The sequence below is a fragment of the Misgurnus anguillicaudatus genome, chromosome 21 (assembly GCF_027580225.2).
Source record: "Misgurnus anguillicaudatus chromosome 21, ASM2758022v2, whole genome shotgun sequence".
In the NCBI taxonomy this organism is placed as follows: Eukaryota; Metazoa; Chordata; class Actinopteri; order Cypriniformes; family Cobitidae; genus Misgurnus; species Misgurnus anguillicaudatus.
This window is the reverse complement of record NC_073357.2, coordinates 46,943,966-46,961,847: the sequence shown is the minus strand read 5'-3', so window position 1 is coordinate 46,961,847 and position 17,882 is coordinate 46,943,966. Positions and strand designations below refer to the sequence as shown.

The 17,882-nt window shown below is 40.1% G+C and overlaps 1 protein-coding gene across 2 annotated transcripts in view; it reads right to left on the bottom strand.

Annotated features, from left to right (window-relative positions):
- arap2 (ArfGAP with RhoGAP domain, ankyrin repeat and PH domain 2) overlaps nucleotides 1-17,882 on the bottom strand; it is a 109,835-nt gene that overhangs the window by 28,954 nt on the left and 62,999 nt on the right. For both annotated transcript variants that reach the window (XM_055211108.2, XM_055211119.2), the window contains exons 16-19: nucleotides 8,139-8,283; nucleotides 6,999-7,101; nucleotides 6,231-6,429; nucleotides 686-749 (exon numbers count right to left, since the gene is read on the bottom strand). In XM_055211108.2, coding sequence (XP_055067083.2) covers nucleotides 686-749; nucleotides 6,231-6,429; nucleotides 6,999-7,101; nucleotides 8,139-8,283 — 511 coding nt within the window. The remainder of the gene's footprint in view (nucleotides 1-685; nucleotides 750-6,230; nucleotides 6,430-6,998; nucleotides 7,102-8,138; nucleotides 8,284-17,882) is intronic.

Here is a 17,882-nt window from a genome sequence, read left to right as displayed (position 1 = left end):
CCAATTGCAAGAATACAAACAACGTTCCCGGTGCGGAGTAATACCGTACCTCACAGCACATCTAATACAAGTCAATGGAGTTGGACAAACTACGATAAAACCTGTTGGAATGCGTCTTTTGCAGCGATTTTTATGTGAGCATATCAGTGAACACCCCTGACCACTCGGTGAGTTTCACGTCTTTGTAAACAAAAGTTTAATGCATTTTAGGAAGGATTGTTTCAGTGCACCTATGCAGCCATTGTAGAGGTGGGGGCTGATACAACAAACACTCGAAAAGTCTCGGGCCAGCATCATATGTCCAAATTTCAGTCAAAACCGTTCTATTTCACCATAAACAATCTGAAAACAGGGCTTTAAGTGTAAAATACCAAACTTGTCCTTTCAGAATCAAGGAAGAAATTTAAGAAGCTATCAGGTGTATCAGCACTTAGGATGTGCATTGCTTGACGACAGCTGTTCAGCTTCTTTGTAACTAACAAGCATTACTAAAATAACTAGCCATATTGCCTCTAAACTGCAGTAATACCATTTGAAAGAGTTTCATTAAAGCAATATCATAGTTACTTTACTAAATATTAAAGTGTGAATGATATGGTTAAATTACAAATTTGCTAAAATTCAGTACAACAGCAGTACAGCCTGTTATGTTGCACTATATTATAAGGTGTAATGTGTACCGTACCTTCCACTCTCAACCATGAGTAAGACTTGAATTTTCTCATCACCTTCCATGTGAGTGGACACAGCTGGAAAATAAATAGGAAAACCATTTGCTAAAGTATCTATAAGACTATTATATTAATATGAGGATGGAAGAACTCTTAAGACACACTAAAAAACAAATGTTACTAATAATGAGAGAAAACAGAAAGAGATGAACTGAAACAAATGATGAGAGTTGTAGTGTTTTGTAAACTTTCCAGCTGGAGCAAGTGGAGCAGAACGCTGAAGGTTGCTGGTCATTAACTTGTACACCAACGCATGAGAACGTTTCCTCACTATACTGTAGACGTTTTTTAGCAGCGACAACATTAACAAACAGCTTTTGTGGCCCAAACCTAACTTCCGGAGGCCACAAAAAATAAAAAACAACTCTTCTAAGAGTAGATTATTTTAATAACAAGCAAAATAAATACCAAGTAAATTACCTTAATTTAAATAGATAAACATATCAACTACTACACTGAGCTAACGCTACTGTGTAAAATTAATGCAGTCTCCCCACATCTTTAGAAAAAACAAAACTAGGGCCAGACATCTAACCGTGACCATTTCTGGTCTCCACAACAAACAGAGCAATTTTGATCTTATTGTACATCACATTCGTAATCACAGATTCGTATACTACTTCACAATCAAATGTATTTTACTATACTCTCTCCCTGACAGATGTTCACAATTGTGATAATTGTCAACAAATTATATGTTTCGATGGGCCCACACATTCTGTATGTAAATATATATAAAATGTGTTAATAAACTTAATCATGAGATTAAAACATTGAGCGTAATATAAAACAAAACTAAACAGGCCACATAAGAACAAAATTGCTCAGTTATTTTTGATAGTTCATACTCTACAAAAAATCTAATGAAACATTGGAACCTAAGTGCTAAAAACAAGCACTTTAATTGCCGCACTTTAGCTATTTTCAAGGCTGGCGAATTTTGTTTAGCAATGTTATTGAAAGTGAGGTTAAATAAAGAAAATTGCCTTATTGGGTACACAAGCTTTATTAAACACCATTACTGAAAACAGCCAAACATTCACAGTTTCATGAAACAAACTCTAATCTCTTTATCCTTTTAACCTCTGTTAAATGCTAACCTTTTTATTAAGGAATTAAATTAATAGATTTAGCATTGGGATCCAAAAACACCACTTGCATCTTTTTAGTTTAAGTGTATACAAAAATACATCTATTTAAAGGGATAGTTCGGCCGGAAATGAAAATTCTGTCATCTCTCTCCCACTCTCGTGTTGCCACAAACATGCACACATTCCCTCTGTTCTGACGAACACAAAGCAAGCCATTTTGAGGCCCATTCACTTCCATAGTAGGTAAAAAGAACACTATGGAAGTGAATGGGGCTCATGAACGGTTTGGTTACAAACATTCCTTAAAATATCTTCCTTTTTGGTCATCAGAAAAAAAGAAAGTTATACAGGTTTATAACAACATGAGAGTGAGTAAATGATAAGAGAATTTTGATTTAAGGGTGAACTATCCCTTTAAGGCTTTTAGATTTAAAATAGTGAGCAAGTAACATTTCAATTTAAGGATTGGATAGTTTAGACTGTGGCCAGTTGGTAATCCACAACACAGTTTTGGGTATGAGAAAAGGAATTGTACTAAGTTCCCAAATGAAAAAGATAAGGAACCTTTTTCCATTGTGTAACATGCCATGGATTCAGGACCACGGACAGCACCGCAGTCCACAAATGCAAATTCAATTCTTGAATTTGTATTGGATTTGAATTGATGTCAAAAACAGGATCTAAAATTACAATTCAAATTAAAATAATTAAAATAAGCAGAATTGCAATTCAATAGAAATTCAAAGAAATTCATATACATATTATACAGTAAGTGAAATGTAAAAAATTAAGCTTTACAGTATATGTCAGCAGGGCTTGACATTAACACCCGCCAATCCGCCAAATGCGGGTAGATTTCGGCTGTGACGGGTAAGACACTAGCCACTTTGGCTGGTTGAATATAAATTTTTAATTGTAGTTTTCTTAAAAGTTATCCGAAATGATAAACAATGCGCAATGCGACACTGGGAAACGACAACGAATAAGTTGTGGTTTAAAAGAGCATATTTTTTATTTTTCTTGTCAAAAATGACAATCGTTTTGCTAGATAAGACCCTTATGCCTCGTTTGGGATTGTTTATAGTCCTTTGAAACTCTGTTGAAAAAAACTGTTACGTGTTGAGTTAAGTGTTAATTGTTGGTGTCTATTAAAGTCCATTAAAATGAGAAAAATCCTGCAATGTTTTCCTCAAAAAACAATTTCTTCTCGACTGAACGAGGAGGGACTTCAATATTTTGGATGACATGGTGGTGAGTAGATTGTCTGGATTTTTCTTTTGGGAGAATGGAATATTCCTTTAATGTCAAGCCCTGTATGTCAGATATGATTGCATTACATATTCTATAAATTATATTAGTTTGAACTACTTGTGCAGATTACATTAACAGGAAATGTTTTCCCCCAGCAATTAATGTTAAAAACTCTAGTCACATAACAAATAATTAAGTTTGATTTTTTGTAATTGCAATTTTGTGGAACACGATGGAACATGACTTAATTTCCCAGAATGCTTTACTTTAACCAAGTATTTAAAATGGTTTCCAAACAATTTTTCAAAGTAACTTTCCTAACACTGAAAGTATGTGAGATTCTTTCTGTTGTGTGACTGTGGAATTTCTTTGAATTGCCATGAATTTAATTCTACTTCCTGTCATTCCAATTGAAATTCAACTTCCTGTAAGGCGGAGTCAATTCAATTGAAATTCCAATTCATGAATTGAATGGAGGCCAATTCTGAAATTCTGAATTGTGCACAAGCCTGAAAAGCACAGTACAGTCATATAGTATATGTTTACAGAAAATATTTTGCAAATATCACAAAATCATTTGCTAACAACAAACCACATGAATCTCTTAAAAAAGTCTTCTTGTACAGAAAATATAATGCATTACGTTTAGCTGTCATTTCTATACAGGGCTTTCCCATTTCTAAATGGATGAATTCGACTTTGCTCCACCGACTGCAGTAACAGCAAATAAAAGTGTTTGAGCAAGGCCAAGCTGTGAACTGCTGGTCTGCCTATGTCTGTGTCCTAATCTAATTTCACACAGTTCTAGCTCTTTGAGGTCCATATGTTCTGTCACTATAGAGATCTTAAACCACTGGAGACGCTTCGTTAGCGTGCCACGCTACATTTCAAGGCTCTGCAAACTGTTGAGGCATCACCCTTTTAATCCTGCCCCGAGTATGTTGGCTTTCTGGATTTGATCCCTTTTTGGCCTTGAACGGATTAGGGGGAAAAAAGAGATTCATTGATTTTTCTCGCCTCGTTCTAGCGCAATTGATTGAAAATGTTGCAAATCTAGTCAATGGGTGCCAAGCTCACGTCAACCACCTCCCGCCCAAACCCGATTGCCATCGGCGACTGCGGTCTCCCTTGGAGATGGGCAAGACGTGCGACCAGACGAGTCTTTTAGAGACGTGGGAACGAAATCAAACATGAGCACGCTGGGAATGCCAATAAGGAAACACTTGGAGAGGATCATGAGGAATATTTCTGACGAGATTTAAAGTAAATGACCATGAGACTCAAGGTGCCTCTAACTATTATCGAAAATACTTTGTTGCACACATCACTGATGTAATCCCTGGTAAGAGTTAGACATGTTAGGGTTAGAGAAGAGTGATCTGTTTAAACAGATAATTGTAAACGCCTTTAAAAGAACATTTCACCCACACACGCCGTTATTAATTATTCACTCTTATTTGGGTCCAAACCTGTACGGTCTTATTTATATGTTTTGTGAAACACAGTAGGAGAATTGGTCATAGTTTTCCCATGCAGCTGCAATAAACTGACATATTCATGAATCAAAAAGGACACAAAAGTGCCATTAAACTGTTCTGGGCAATTTGTGTGATATATTTAATAGCTGTGGGAGGAACAGACTGAAATTCTTGAATAATTTTCCTCTCCAAATCACTAGGTCGGTTGGTTGAACCGGATCAGTCTGATTATTCCACAATTTATTTAGACTCATTATGTAGACTAGAAGCTAAAACTACGACTCCCTCACAAATGTGACATCACAAGTCTCTCATAAACTCATAAATAACTGGAATATAACTGTAATTGTAGTGGATATTGCGGTAGGGCTGGGCGGTATATCACATTTTGGTTATATGTCAGCTTTTTCCAGCAGGATACAGTATGAGACATGACATGACAGTCTGATATGACCGTTCGATTTGCAACAGAAACTCTGTCAGAAATGTACACTGAAGTCACACAAAAGCTTTGCAACAAGCTTGCATGTTGCTCAGATGTATATTTTCAAGCAAAGAGGAAAACCCTGTCTTTGAATTTTATTTTCATCATACATTCTTTTAAAGGGGACATATCATGAAAATCAGACTTTTTTCATGTTTAGGTGCTATAATTGGGTCCCCGGTGCTTGTATTAACCTAGAAAATGTGAATAAGATCAACCCAGTAACATAGTTTTGGTTAACCATGTGAAAAGCATGTGAAAAAATAGGTAATTGAAATTTGGCTCCTCTTGTGATGTCAGAAGGGGATAGTACCGCCCCTTAATCCGCACTATCCAACCACAGCACTGTCATTTAGTGCAGAGATCAGCTCACTTGCATTTTAAAGGACACACCCAAAAATGCACATTTTTGCTCACACCTACAAAGTGGCAGTTTTAACGTGCTATAATAAATTATCTATATGATATGTTGAGGTAAAACTTCACATATGTACTCTGGGGACACCAAAGATTTATTTGACATCCTAAAAAAGTCTTGTGAAATCATCTCAAACGAGGCTTTAACTGTGCACAGATTACATTTTTCCATCGATACTGATTATTCAGACTGATAATCTGCCGATACCGATATTTGGGGGTTATATTAACTTGCATTAACTAAATTCTGAAGATTACATTTTCTAAATGTTTTTGAATTTCTGAAAATGTTAATTCATATAATGACCATTAATATTGAACATTAAACTAGTGATGTTTCTTTACATTTTTTTACACAGAAAGCTCCAATTCACTGCATTTTTTTTGACATAATATATCGGCTGTTTTTAAACTATCCGCTGATAGCCAATAGTGTGAAAAATTGCTTTTATCATCCAATACTGATTATTGGCCAATATATCGGTGCATCTCTAATGTAAACATTTATTCCACCTTTCAGAAAATACTCAGATATTTATTGTACATTGTTATTAATCCAAAATTATTGCATGAATTTGGTCAATATCCTCACCCCTACATTGCAAACCTTTTATAAACCTTTTATAAGGTTGAATAAATCCTAACTGAATTGTCATTTTTGGATGAACTACAATTCATGAGTGTATGAACTTAAATAGTTGAACCAAACATAAAAGCATACATCCAGAGACTGCATTAATATGTTATATTGTACATGTATGTTTGTGTTTGTTCTTACTAAGCTCCTGCAGGCGTTTAAGTTGAAGGACTCCCTCCTCCTTATCTTCATCTCCAGAGGACATGTAGAGCTCTGAGCCCACCAGAGCGAACCATCCTATTCTCCAATGATAAAGGTCATGACCCTCTTTATAGTACAGCCGGCCAATAAGCTCGCTGTCCTCCGTCAGCAGAGAATCTGCCCTTGCGGGGACAAAACGCTGGAATGAAGGAGACAGAGAAATTATTAGATGCAGCGAGAGAACGTTTAAAAGTCAGGAGCTCGGGCAGATCACACAAAGAAGTTTCTAGTGTTTTCAGGCAAACAGAAACTACAGCTAACCCTGAAGTTGCATTACAATAAACCAGCACATACAGCTAGAAGTACAAACACAAACAGCCTTTGAACATTCCCCGGCTGAGCTCTCAGCGCTGCGCAAACACATCTGCTGAGACACTGGCACCTCCGCACTTTACTTAAATGGAAATGTGTGTTTGCACGTGCACGGGGATGCGAAAGAAAGATGAGAGGCGAGTGCGATGGATCTTCCTGAAGGAGTAATAGCATAAACCCACTCGGAGAAGAAAAACTGACACGCACAGACACAGCGGGGACAGACGCGATCGAATGACCTTCAGGAGCTGACGTACATGGATACAAATGCTGTGACAGAATCATACATATTTAAACACAGACAGTGTGCACGTGTGGTAAACGACTGCAAGGTAAAGTTACAGTAAATCTTGACTTATTTTTTGTGAGTTATCGTGTATGATGCGTATGCATAACCTTGGCGATGGCATGCGTCCAACCTCTGTGTGCGTCTGCGGTCTCCGCTCCGAAAACCAACACTTTCTGAGACTGCAGGTATAACTCAAAGGTGAACACTGGCCTGGGGGAGGTATGAAAACAGCACAATTAACACACACACAAGCACTCAAAACCACACAAACGTACACACGTGCCCACAGCTGTGAAACAGAAAGGATGGCAATTAATCTCTGTTAGTCTTTTGCTCTTACAATAAACAGCTGAACACTGGAGATTAATCCAGGGGAAAGGTCACACTCTTAATGGCTTTAACAGTGCTGACTTGTGGCCCACATTTTTGGACGCGGGATATATGCATTACGGCAGAGAGCAAATGAGTTTGAGAAAAACGGAGAGCGTAAACATTTCCCAGAGGGTCAGGATAATCAGGTTAGAGGTTAGCGTGTTCGTTGCCGCTCATGGATTTTGTAAGCGTCTATGCTGTTGTTTGTGCATGGAAATGCTGTCCATTACCTCTAAACCACAAAATGGTGGTCACAAAGATGTTTATGGGAGTAAGAGAGTATTTACACATGGTCAATGCATTTGTAATGATTGGATAGCTTGTTAAAAAGACAGAGTGTAAATGTTCTGCAACATCTGGTGTTAATGTGTTGGGTTTATGTGAACTATTATTCTTTTTAACACACCTATTTTGGAAAGCACTTTGGTGACCTTCTGTTAATTAAATGCGCCTTTAAATATAATGTACTGTATTGCAACACATCACAAAAGGTGATCTAAAACACAGCCATGATGTGACCCAGCTAGGCGTAAGTTCATCCAGTTGTTCTGGCCACATATGTAAACTTTACACCACCAATATAAAACTATGTGAGCATGTGTACGTTTTGGAGCCACACAATCTACAAGTGAGCAAACAAGAATGGATTGAGTGTGAAACTCGTATGTAATTGAAACTGAAGTCTTAACTTAAAATGATATTTGCATAAAGAAAATGTAACTGTTGGAAAAGCAGTTTTGAAGAGACTCTTTAATGTTGCCAAGTGTAAATGTAATGAGCACACACAAGATCGAATAGTAATCCATCAAGTAAGATGCAGAATGCTTATTGGCTCAGAGACACAAGGAAGGGAAAAGGTGTAAAAAAAAGCCTACCCTGTTTCTGTGATGCTCTCAGTGTGGTTGATGGCCATGCTCACTATATCACTGGTGTCAACCCGGCCGATAGGTGTGGCGATCTTCTCGTTGTCATAGTAACTGAGAAACCCTCCTTCCAACGTGCACCAACGCCGGACTATATCTGACACACACATAATATATAAAAATGATGTTTATTTCTGCATACGTGGCGTTACCAGACTTACAAAAATGGAGTGAAATACATACAAAGACCAACATATGACAGAGACTTGAATTGGCTTTTTTTGACTTGCTACTTATGGCAACCATCTAGAACACCCTACAAATACACATCAATCATCCAAAATGCCGTAAAAACAGCCTAGCAACCACCCAGAACACTGTAGCAACTCCACAGCAACCACGTAGAACACACGTAGAACACACTATCACCCACGTAATTTTTCAGTACCCACATAGCAACTACCCAGAAAACCCTAGCATACAGAACACGACGAGATGCGCATGACAATCACATGCAATTTATTGTGCAGCCCTAAACCAGAACACCCTAACAACTGCATAGCAACCACATAGAACACCCTAACAAATGCATAGCAACCATTCAGAATGCCCTAAAACAGCATAATAAGTTAGCAACTCCCAGAATGCCCTAAAAACTGCAACCACCAAACACACACCATCGGCCACCCAGAACATACTAGCAACTCCATAGAAACCACCCAGAAAACACTATCACCCACATACCACCACCCATAATACAGTATTTCAGAACTCACATAGCAACTACACAGAATGCCCTAAAAACTGCCTAACAGGTACCCAGAATGCCCTAACACCTGCATAGCAACCACCCAGAACTCCCTAGCAACTGCAACCACCAAACACACACCATCACCCACATAGCACTTACCCAGACCATACTTGCAACTCCATAGCAACCACCCAGAAAACACTATCACCCACATAACAACCACCAATAATATTTCAGAACTCACATAGCAACTACCCAGAACGCCCTAAGAACTGCATAACATTAGCAACCACCCAGAACTCCCTAACAACTGCAACACACACCATCACCAAAAAAATACTAGCCATAATATTTTAGTACCCACATAGCAACTACCTAAAACAACCTAGCAACTGCATAGCAACCACCTAGAACACCCTAACAAATGCATAGCAACCATCCAGAGTGCCCTAAAAACGGCATAGAAAGTTAGCAACCTCCCAGAATCCCATAGCAACTGCTTAGCACCCAGCCAGAACGCCCTAACAATGGCATAGCAACCACCCAGAACTTCCTTGCAACTGCATAGCAACCACCCAGAACACACCAGCACCCACAAAACAACCACCAACAATATTTCAGAACTCACATAGCAACTACACAGAACACTCTAGCAACTGCATAGCAACCATCAAGAATGCCCTAAAAACTGCATAACAGCCACCCAGAATGCCCTAGCACCTGCAACCACCAAACACACACCATCACCCACATAACAACCACCCGCAATATTTCAGAACTCGCATAGCAACTACACAGAACACACTAGCAACTGCATAGCACTCACCCAGAACACATGATCACCCAAATAACAACCAGGGGTAATATTTCAGTACCAACATAACTACCCTGAACACCCTAGCATCTGCATAGCAACCACCCAGAACACCCTAGCAACTGCAAAGCGACCAGCCAGAACACACGATCATCCAAAAAACATCCAGTGGTAATATTTCAGTACCCACATAACTACCCTGAACACCCTAGCAACTGCATAGCAACCACCCAGAACACCCTAGCAACTGCAAAGCGACCAGCCAGAACACACGACCACCCAAATAACAACCAGTGGTAATATTTCAGTACCCACATAACTATGCTAAACACCCTAGCAACTGCATAGGGACCACCCAGAACACACCATCACCCACATAGCAATCACCCGTAATATTTCAGTACCCACATAGCAACTACTCAGAACACACTAGCAACTGCATAGCAACCACCCAGAACACCTTAGCAGCTGCATAACATCCACTGAGAACACACTATGACCCTCATAACAATTACCCAAGCAACTGCATACTACTGCTTCATACTGCGCTTATTACGACATGTTCAGTACTATTAAAACTCAAGGAAGATCTCCAGGAGGTCTTTAAATATAAAACATTAACACATTTTGTTCTTTTTTACTTCAAAACTCCAAAGTCTTCACATATAAAAGTGCAGTTTAAAGTTATAAAAGATACATCAAGGCATTTTAATCATTTAATAAGATATCAGCTGGGATATCAGCAATATACTGAAAATCCTCTGAGCACTTTAAAAAATCTAAGATCCTTACCTCTTTAAAAGGGCTTCTGTTCATCATCAATATTCAGTTGAGATGATTGTGTACAATTTAACTATTTAGAATAAGTAAAAGAGTCATAATACTGTAAGCATACTGTGCCATTTGACGGTGAACATTTATCCAACAACATTACTCAATGAAGTTTATTTAACTAAGTTCGGGAGGAGCATGGTCATGTGATCCAACCAATCAGTGCAAAGAGGTGCCTATAAATGGCAGTCCCTCACCTCTGTCCCGTGACAGATTTTTTGCAGCATTTGGCCCCGCCCATGTTTCGTCACATCCGGTTTCGAGCGTTGTTGTGCGACGACACGCTTTCTCGGCCCGCCACTACTTACTCAGCAAGGATTAATTTCTTTCTACCTGAAAATTTGGGGGATTTTAACCGACACTTTCCACTTCACACCAGGACGCCGAATCCTACTCTCGCCCCTGCCAGCGAGACGTCCGCCATTTTTTTCGCCTCGGTTCCTATCCGGCCCAATCGAGCCGAATCATTAAACAGGGACTGATAAAAGCCTCGAAACGATCACTATTGAACTTTATCTTTCGCGCAGGTTTAACGCTATGACTAAATGTCTCCTTTCAGACTACTAATCATTTCCCATTGAGCCTCTCGTACTCATCTAGCAAGCAAGGCCACCGGGCCCAAATTTCGCGCCCTCCAACTTCCACCGTACTCCGCCGAGTACCGGGTTTTTTCCTAATGCCTCTCACCACCGGTGGCAGGCGCTCGGCAGGTCCGGGCCGTGTCCTAGAGCGCCGGTTTCAATCAGTTCCCTCACCCGCATAACAGTGGCTCCCGCTTCCATTTCACCAAATATTTCTGTTATATTCGCCAGCGTCGCAATCCGTTTTCCTCATCTGTATTTTTGTCCATAGGATGTTAACTTCAGGTGCTTCATAGCGTGAGGCTGCCTCCGCTAGCGGCTCAAGCCCTGACGCTATTATCTCTCATTCCTCTGTTTTTAGTTCAACCTGTTCTAAATATCACCAAATATAACGGGAGATTGCCTCCGCAGATCACCGATCCTTATTCATTCAGTACCTCCCCATGCAATCGTTTTGAAACGCACGGATTATTAACACAGGGACCCAAAATAGTCATTGGTTTTTAATCGATATAATACATGCTTCCCTTTTTTATCGATATTTTCCTCCGCAACTCGGACTTCTCGATCTCAATGTAGACCGTGTAGATTTTTCTTTCCACGTTACTCTTAAAGTATTGTACTTGCATCCTTCGTTTTGTATTGATTTAGCTACTGTACAGAAATAATTTGCTCTGCTTTTCCCTCTAGTTGCAAACCTAATAAGCAACCGCTCACGCTTTCATCACAACGGCAGACTTTTGCGCTATCACCACCGGCCCGAATCATACTTTTAAATTAAATCTGTCAGTCAGTTCTGTAGTTTTTCAAGTCGTGCGATCTCACATTTGCCATTATGTAAGTTATCTAGAAGCAGCGTCTCCAGCTGCTGGCGATACGCTACCAGGCGGACCTAACTCGCTTATTACACACTATTTTAGAATATATTGCGTTTTCTCGTCACAGACCCCCAATACGAACTTACTTTAATGGTTTTTCCCGCTATTAAGACGATCATTTACTGCCGACACCGTGCCTCTATCGTGCCCGGCGTTAAAGTGTCGGCTCGTATGTCCTTCTACAGGACGGTGTTTTGTTCCCTAAGAAGTGCACTAACTAGCTCCATCCTTGCCGCCGACGTTAAAAGCTGTTCCTTGTTCGCGTCATACCCTGATGGATATACAGCTTACCAGGGTTTTTCAGCACCCGCAGCAGCGCGCTCCGCATGTTTCCTTCACGTTAGGGGGTTATTTATTTCAAAATCTAACTCTATATTCGTCACCTGCCAGTCGATTCGTTCTTTTGTAGTCAATGGTGGAGCTATGACGCTGATTTTACCATTTAAATGATGTCTGACATTAATCATTGCTTAATTCTGTCCCAGGATCCCGGCATACTCGAAATATATTATTCCAATCTGCCTCTGCAGATCCCGAGCTGTTTAAATCATATGCCGCACAAGGTAATCTCTTAATCTTCCTTTAAGCGTTTTTCCTATTTTTAACCAGCCCGTAAAATAAAAACCTGCAAGTATAGACCATGGGAAAGTTGACATTAGTCTAATACCCTGATTCGCAGCATTCATTTAACGCCCGCTGGCGTAATATAGGCTACCGCATTCAATTCGCATCACGGTTTATTTAACTTGTGGGGAAATCAGTCGCAAAAAAAAAAAAAAGTTGGGTTTTCGGTTTTATTTAATGTAACTATGCAATTCCCATATTCGCTGAAAAAATCTCAATCTAACCACCCGATGCTTTTCAAGCAGATCTCCCTCACAGTTTCAAAAAGTTTTAAAGATCCTGGCATTTTGGCATCGCTGAGTGCAAATCATGGTCCCATCCACCTCCTTCGGGTTTCTGGGTTTTAAGCTATATTTCGGTCATATAGCGTTGTCGTATTTAATCTCCTTAGCCAGTTTTGTTTTAAATGTAAACTCCTCTCATCTAAAATTTTGTTCTGTCACATGCTGCTCTGATAACATTCTAAATAAAATTGAAAACGCTCAAATTTTCTAAATTTGTCAACGAAACACTGCGCCCCTTCGCTATGCTTTTACGATGGTCTTCGGAATCAAATTTAACTGCCACGCATGTGCCAGGGAGCAAATCGTATTAATTTTTTTTTTTCCATCACCGGTAGTTAGCCTGCCGGCATCAGAACTGGATGCAAGTCCATCCCTAGTAAGTCATCATACAAAACCGTTTTTACAAAGTCACCAGCTAAAATCTTGATACCTCGATTTATATTCGGAGACATTTACCCTATCCTCCAAAGGTATTATTCAACGGTAAATCATTTAACCATGAACTCTTTTTTTCTCTACACTGTAAAACTCAAATTGTTGGCCCAATTAATTATTTTTTAGTAACTAAGAAAATTGGTTTAACTTGTATATATATATTTTTTGCCCGTCCAAAATTTCATTAATTGGATTTTTACAGTGTAAGGAAACCACACCTGGAACTAATTAATTTGCTCGTTTCCAACACCTGAGCATTCCGCTGTTACCAATCACATTCGCATGTTCACATGCCAATTCAATCGTGTTTTTTTTTTTCTAATTGCTCAGCGCTTGCATATCAGCTCTTATTTCACGTAAATTTCTATCAGCATTTGCTGCTTGTCTAAACCTCATTATATTGTCATTAAATAACAATAGTTTTCTTTTTAAGCTCTGCTATTTGCATTACTGCACATTTCCCCCAATCAGAAACTATGCAAAGTTTCTTTCTTCTGTTTATTCGTCTTGCCCCTTCAAAGTGCTGGGTGAGCCCCATTTGACCGCAGGTGGGACCTACCCGTCTGGTGCTGTGAGCATTCCAGCTAAAGCTCCCGCAGACGCTGCGAGGGTCCTCCCTGTCAAACACTTAAATTCGATGCCCAGTTTTGCTCCAAAAAATTCACGCCTTTTAATATATGCACTCTTGTTTCGACTGCATATGGGGTCTACCTCTCCGATGCCATGGGCATTTCAGGTCAGTTTCCGGATTTTTCTTTGTTGGGCATCTCATTTATTCAACAGTTAAGTCATTCAGGCTAATTAAGTGGCATTAATTTTTATAATCTAATCTTTGGCAAACCTTCATCAGCTATAAACAACTCTAAAACTCTCACCCGTCATCAAAACTATATTTAGAATTAAGCCCATTCGCCCAAACTCCATGCCGCTCATTACAATTGACTTAATGTCTAGGTGCCTTTCCGCCTTTCGGCTCGGTCACCACTCTCTCTACCACTCCATCCGTACTGCCCGCACGCTGGACGCAGTGTTCATTTTGTGTTTTTTGCTTTTTAAACTGTTCAGGATTTGCAGTCATCTAAATTTTCAGTCCAGTCATCTACCCTACAACTTCTGATTAAAAAGTTCTAAAACCTTGATACAATCTCGTTTTTCTTCAAACAAAGCAAGACTTTCAAATTTAAGAAGGGGCACCTTCTATTTTCAGTTTACCGAACCCCATCCAATTATATAATTCGCTACTAAATTACCTGCAGTACAGACGATCCTGGTCGAAACTTGTTTTGATCCTCTTTTTATCGACAACCGAATTTAATTGGCTACGAGATTTTGGTAAAATTTGTTTTAATCCAGTCTGATATCCAAGCAATTAAATTTTCATTCAGCTAATTCATTCAGCATCAGTGCCCCAACCACTCCCGCTCCAAACGGCCTCTCTAATCAACAAACTTAGGCCCTCAGTTGCCGGATGTCAGAATCATTCAAATTCTACATTAGATTCAACCACTTGCATATCAGAAAATCTTGTGTACGCCTAGTTTGTTTTGTTTGCTTCACCTGCACATTCATTAAAATGAATAAATAATTATATGTATATTTATCTGCGTGCGTTTATACTTGTGAGAATACACTGTATGTACAGTATTCGTATATATTTTTTTCCCAGCATTTTTTTTTCACACACAGTTGCACTCTACCGTGCACGTCGTTGTATGGGCTCCCCGTTTGTAGGCAGTGCGGGATTTTCTTCCACCAATTTAAGTTTCGCCCCTTCAAATCGCTGGTCGAGCCCCATCACTCATCACTCATAATTTTCTTACCTTTATATTTTCATGTTGAATTTGCAACAGGACCTACCCATCCAATGCTGTGAGCATCTCCGCAAAAGCTCCCTTTGGATGCTGCGAGGGTCCTCCTGGTCGGACACCAAATTTTTGCCTTTTTGACCCTATTCTAGAGTCTTCCTGTTTGACTGCAGGCGGGACCTACCCGTTCGATGCTGTGAGTATCTCCGTTAAAGCTCCCTTCGGATGCTGCGAGGGTTCTCCCGGTCGAACACCAAAATTTTTGCTTTTTAAACCTTATATCAAGCATTTCCTTTTTAATACAGGCGGGACCTACCCATCCGATGCAGCGAGCATCTTCGCTCAAGCTCCCTTCGGATGCAGCGAGGGTCCTCCCGGTTGGACGCTTAATTTTGCTTATTTAAAAAAAATCTATCGTCAAGCATTCCCGTTTGACTGCTGGTAGGAACTTCCCGTCTGATGCCGTGAGCACCTCAGCCAAAGCCCCCGTCAGATGCTGCGAGGGTCTTCCCGGTCAAACGCCTAATTCGAATTTTGCTTGTCTCGCTTATTAGATTTCTCTCCGTCCTCACCAGCATTTCCCCTCTGCATGTGGAGACGTCTCGTTCGATGCTGCTAGCATCTCAACCAAAGCTCTCGTTGGACACTGCAGCGGCCTTCCAGTGAATTGGCCTTAACTCGTTTAATTCCGCACCTTGTTCTAGTTCGCAAAAGCGCTCCCCGTTTGACTGCTGGTGGGGCTTTCCCGTCCGATGCTGCGAGCATCTCAGACAATGCCCCCGTCGGATGCTGCGAGAGCTCTCCCAGTCAAACCACTAGTTTTCCCACCGCAAACTAAAGTTAAAATATTTTATCCCAGCCTAATACTCCGAGAAACGACAAGATTAAGCCATTCGACAGATTGATTGCCCACCAGAACGTACACACTGTGACAATAGGAGAAATAAATGACACTAGTAGTGCAGAAATCACACACGTCCCCTTTAAAAATCTTGTTGTCTTTCGCGGTAGCGCCATTACAATAATTAGTGACTCTGAACGTCCTATATTTCATTTTACCCGAGTCAAAAACTCATTTCGCCATCTTCTTTGACAAACACAAAGAGAAACAGCACAAGGGCACGTTGTTCATTCTCATCTTCATTTGTCTTGCAAAAAATGCTGATGGTCCCTTTCTGAGCACTGCTGAGAGCATTTGTTGGATGTTTTTGGAGGGATGCTATTAAACAGAGCCGTGGATCTTAAGTCAAACCTGTGTTTCACTGACACAATGTTTTGTTCCAACCTGGCAATGTCTCACCTGATTCAGCTACAACGCCAGCACTTCATTAATCCACTTATCCGTGTTAGTTCTGTTAGGGGAACAAACGGTTCTGTCAGCAATGTCAGGATAAGAGACACTAAATTATGGGTGAGGAGGGGCCGCCCATGTGACATAAGGTGCGATTTGCAATGTTTGACTTTACTCGCTGACTTTTAAAGTGATGGTACAAAACAAAGTGTTGATCGGTGAGAAACTTCAGTTGACGGAGATGATATTTGGGGAGCGATTAATCACAGATATTACGGAGTATCATTACGCGTGTGTACGAAGACATGCTTAGGGATCTACAGACAGTTGGCATTTACTATCAACGACCATCCAATGTGACTGTCTAGTTGGCTGTGTAGTGTAATACAATAAACTGCTGGTATTTATTTTCCCTTAAATCTCTTCACCTCATCTGTCTGAACCTCTCCAGCTCAAATGCCACCGCAATGCGGCCACAAAAATCTTCTTGTCACTGGTTTTTTGTTTCTTGTGTATGAGGGGTGGATATATAATCTATAAATTAATGGTTCTTTGGAAGTTACATAAAAATAAACAGTGAAAGGTATAAAGAGAAGTCCGTTTAATTTGGGTTTGTAAAGCAATTTGTATTGCTAAGATCCAGCATCTAGTAAGCTACCTACAAGCCTACCTAGTTTTGCCAAAGACTAAAGCACCATCGCATGTATCCTTTGCAAAGAATGTATTACCAGAATGCATCCATCAAAAAAATTTAAAAATAAAAATCTGTAAACCTTTAATCGAGTAAAAACCTGCTGCAGAGCGACAATTGAAATCCAACTCATACGCATGCTGTCATTCATCCAATTCTTCTTCCATGCACTTAGAGGACTTTGCTGAAAAAGGATTCTGCACCAACTGGGTATTTCTGAATGATCCGGGGCTTGGCTTTAAAGCAAAATTTTATGAACGTACACTCACCTAATTGTGAGTCCTAAGAATTATTAGGAACACCTGTTCAATTTCTCATTAATGCAATGGTGTAATGGTGTGGGGGATGTTTTCTTGGCACACTTTAGGCCCCTTAGTGCCAATTGGGCATTGTTTAAATGTCACAGCCTACCTGAGCATTGTTTCTGACCATGTCCATCCCTTTATGACCACCATGAACCCATCCTCTGATGGCTACTTCCAGCAGGATAATGCATCATGTCATAAAGCTTGAATCATTTCAAATTGGTTTCTTGAACATGACAATGAGTTCACTGTACTAAAATGGCCCCCACAGTCACCAGATCTTAACCCAATATAGCATCTTTAGGATGCGGTGGATGGGAGCTTAGTGCCCTGGACATGCATCCCACAAATCTCCATCAACTGCGAGATGCTATCCTATCAATATGTGCCAACATTTCAAAAAAATGCTTTCCGCACCTTGTTGAATCAATGACACGTAGAATTAAGGCAGTTCTGAAGGCGAAAC